The following is a 3537-nucleotide window of genomic DNA, read 5'->3' as shown; positions in this document are numbered from 1 at the left end:
GTACAAATATACTAAAACTAATCTCTGAAAAGTGATTTTTAGTAATAGGAACATTACTAAAAAAAATTGCAGAAACCAAGAACAAAGTCCAACGATAGAGTTTAGTTTTAGTGGATGTTGTAGTAGTAAGTAGGTAAAGCTGCTTCTCCCTTCAGAATATAACAGATTTCAGTGGGCCTTCAGGAGTCCTGTTAAACCACAGAAATAATTCCACAAAATGCCTATTTTAGCAATGTACATTCCCAAGTGTGAGTTATTTCTCTTTCAGTCCCATTCAAATGTGAAATTTGGATTTGGATGGGGACATGTATCTAAGGAAGAGAAGTGCCACACACATAAGTTGGAGTAATTTCCCCATGAAATAAATGTCATGAAAATAGTTTTTTCTATAAATACTTCTTGTTTTTATTATTAAGACAATGCAGACATAAAACACATCATATTGTAGTTCCTAAATTGTAGACACACCACTTGTCAATGGCCAATAAATTACTTCATTCATGTGATAGATACAAATGTTCCTTTCAAGTTCAGTTAATAGAATAGTGTCAGGATATCATGCAGACAGCTTGCATAAATACAGAAGGAATAACAGCACACCCTCAGTAGCTTCTGTCATTCTTAAGCATGAAAACTTTGTCTTATTCCAAATTTCAAAAGATGGAATAAAGAATGTTTTCATATAAAATACATTTGGAACAGTTTTTTTTTCTTAAAAAGGCATCTAACCCACTTGCAACATACGCTCAAAATTCATCTTTTTAGCTACAAAATCAGATATGTATCCTTTTTCAGTTCATGTGGCCATATGTGAACATTTCAGTGATTCCAACAATATCAAACAGCTAAATTCAAAATAATATTTTTCTGATAAATGTACATGAGATATATATATATATGTGTATATATATATATATATATATCTTTGTAGTTAAAGGCAGAAAAGACCTGTCAGTTGATTTCGTCTTTGGGCACTATATTATATTTTACTAGATAATTGGAAGTTATTAGTTATTTCACAGTATAAAATCTTGAATCAATTACCAACAGGCCTTTATTTTCTGCTCTTAATTTTGAAATGTATTTGGACTGGAGGTATGGGAGAAATGTCACTGCTTATCAAACAACTTTTCTGGAAATCTTAATGCACAAAAATTCCAGATTTATATATTGGAAAATAAATTATTTTTTAAATAAAATTAAGCGAAAAGGTGAAGGGAAAGGGACAAATCTACAGTTTACATTCTTCACGAATTAGCTCTCAATATCTTCCAGGTGGGGGCAACAGTAAGTCAGTTTTGAGAGAAGGGAGAACAGGCTCTTTAAGCTCCCTGAGTCCAGTTACAGATGAAATGACTTCCTGGCAGTAACACCGTGAATAAAACAACCACAGCTTCCAGGAGATGGGACTTCTGGGCTCTGCTCCAGACACCCGGCTGCAGGCAGCAGTATCCACCGCCATGTGCGCGCCGCCGCCTCCGCTCCGCGGTGCCCGCCGGCTGCCTGAACGCGCAGGCGCTCCGTGCACCTGCCAATCGCGCACAGATGCGGGCGGCCGGCAAGTCCCGCCGCCACGGTCACGCCCGCGCTGTGCGGGCAGGGCGTGCACATCACTCTCAGCGCTCAGGAGTTCTCCCTGTCCAGGACCGCTGGGAAGCAGAGAAACCTTTCTTCCACGTTTACATTTCATTCTTTCTTTCTCTGGGCAATTAAAGTCCATTCACTACCGCAGCAGACGTATATGCGCGCGCGCGCCTGCACTCAAAGAAACTCTCGAGTCCTGGCAACCAGAAAACCAGCTTTCGGGAGGGGCAGCGGGGTACCCATTCCTCTCTTCTCCCTGCAAATCATGCTCTGGGGAGGAATAGCCGCACGCTCTGACCAGGATGAGGGTAGTGCAGGAAGCAGAGGACAATCTTGCAGAGCCCGGGCAAAAGGAACCCCCACCAGCATCCCCGCCTCCTCAGTTTCCTTCTCTGGTCCAGCGCGAAGGTGGTGGGGAGACAAGACCACCGGGCGGAAAACCGAGGCCCGCAGTGGCTGGGTAGCGAAGGGGTGCGCGGCCCCGAGCGTCCGGGGGCCGCAGGGAGAGGGCAGAGAAGCTGGAGCGCACCAAGCCAGAGACCCCCTTTTCTCCGGCTGCGCGGGGTGGGAGGTGCAGGCGGGAGGGCCGCTGTGCTGCCGGCTACGTATCGCTCCTCCGCGCGCCGCCCCCCGCCCCCGGCGCCCGCGTCCTCGGGCCGCCGCCGCCGCCGCCTCCCCCAGCCGAACCCGCGGCCGCCCCCTCGGGCCGATACTTGAGCCAGCAGATGACCCAGGTGACAACGACTGAGAAGAGCGCCAGGATGCTAGCCACCGACAGGCAGATGGGCCCCACGGGCGAGGGTGAGGGCGACCCCGTCGCCGGGGCCTCGCCAGGGGGCGCTCCGCCGCCGGGGGGGCCGCCGCCGCCGTAGTGGTTGACGAAAATGAGGCCGGTGAAGAGCAGCACCACCATGGAGAGGAAGGAGAAGACGACGCATACGCAGCCGGCGGTGAGCGCGGCGCGCTTGCAGTTCTGGCAGCTCTCGTAGGCGCCTGGGGCGCGCAGGCTGGGGCGGGCGCGAGGCTCCGGGGCAGCGTCCTCGGCCGGCGGCGGCGGCGGCGGCGGGGCCGGGGCGGGCGGCGGGGCCTCGGCGGGCGCTGGGCGGCGCGCGGGCAGCGGTGGCAGGCGGTCCTGGGGGAGCGGGTCGTGCGCGGCGCGCAGAGCCAGCGGAAAGGCCTCGGAGAGCTTGGTGTTGTTGGGCAGGCCTTGCACGCGGCTGTCGGGCAGCGGCGTGCGGTGCCGGCACACGGGGCATGCGATGGCGCCGGGCGGGCCAAGCCAGGGCGGCGGGCGCTCAGGCGCGGTGGCGGCGGCGGCGGCGGCGGCGGCGGCGCGGAGCTGCAGCTGGCTCAGGCACTCCTGGCAGAATGTGTGCAGGCACGCCAGCAGCTTGGGCGCGCGCCGGTCCGCGTCGAAGTAGTTGTAGCAGATTTTGCACTCGTAGTCTTCGAGCGGAGGGAGGCCAGGAGCCGTCCCCGCTGGGTCCCGGGCTCCCGCGTCCCCGCTGTCCCGAGCTCCAGCCGCGGCGCTCCCAGCTCCCGCCCGGCTCCTGGGACTGCTGCTCTGGCTCTGTTCGCTGCCGCCGCTCTCGCTCGCTGGCGCTGCCATGGCATGATCCGCCCCTCATCGGGGGCAAGGTGAGGCGCCTTCCTCCCCCTGCGCTGCCGCCTCGGCTGCGGGCGGGGAGGAGGCGCTTCTGCCTCCCCCCTCTGACTGCTGTCGCCTGGCGAGGGAGGCACCGCTGGCTGGGCCAGGCGGGGGCGCAGCAGCAACCGCCTCCCCCTCTAGTAGTCCCCCCTCCGCCCCCTCCCCCGGCGTGGCGCCTCAGTCCCTCCCCGTCCGGGGAGACGATCCGCCGTCCCCTTCGGTCCCCTCAAGACAGCTCTCCTGGCAGCTTTGAATATCGGTTTTTGTTGGGCTTGAAATTGGGAGTTGAGGGCAGCTGGGAGGCG

General features: G+C 55.7%; 1 protein-coding gene across 1 annotated transcript; it reads right to left on the bottom strand.

The window, feature by feature from the left end:
* Nucleotides 1-2185: 2185 nt before the first annotated feature.
* On the bottom strand, nt 2186-3193 carry LOC123643523 (RING finger protein 223). The gene has a single exon (XM_045559086.1). It carries the CDS (start codon nt 3191-3193, stop codon nt 2186-2188), a length of 1008 nt encoding a protein of 335 aa, XP_045415042.1.
* Between the last annotated feature and the right edge of the window lie 344 nt (nt 3194-3537).

Source organism: Lemur catta, chromosome 8 (assembly GCF_020740605.2).
Source record: "Lemur catta isolate mLemCat1 chromosome 8, mLemCat1.pri, whole genome shotgun sequence".
NCBI classification, from domain to species: domain Eukaryota; kingdom Metazoa; phylum Chordata; class Mammalia; order Primates; family Lemuridae; genus Lemur; species Lemur catta.
The sequence above is the reverse complement of the archived record's forward strand: the minus strand, read 5'-3'. Positions and strand labels throughout refer to the sequence as shown.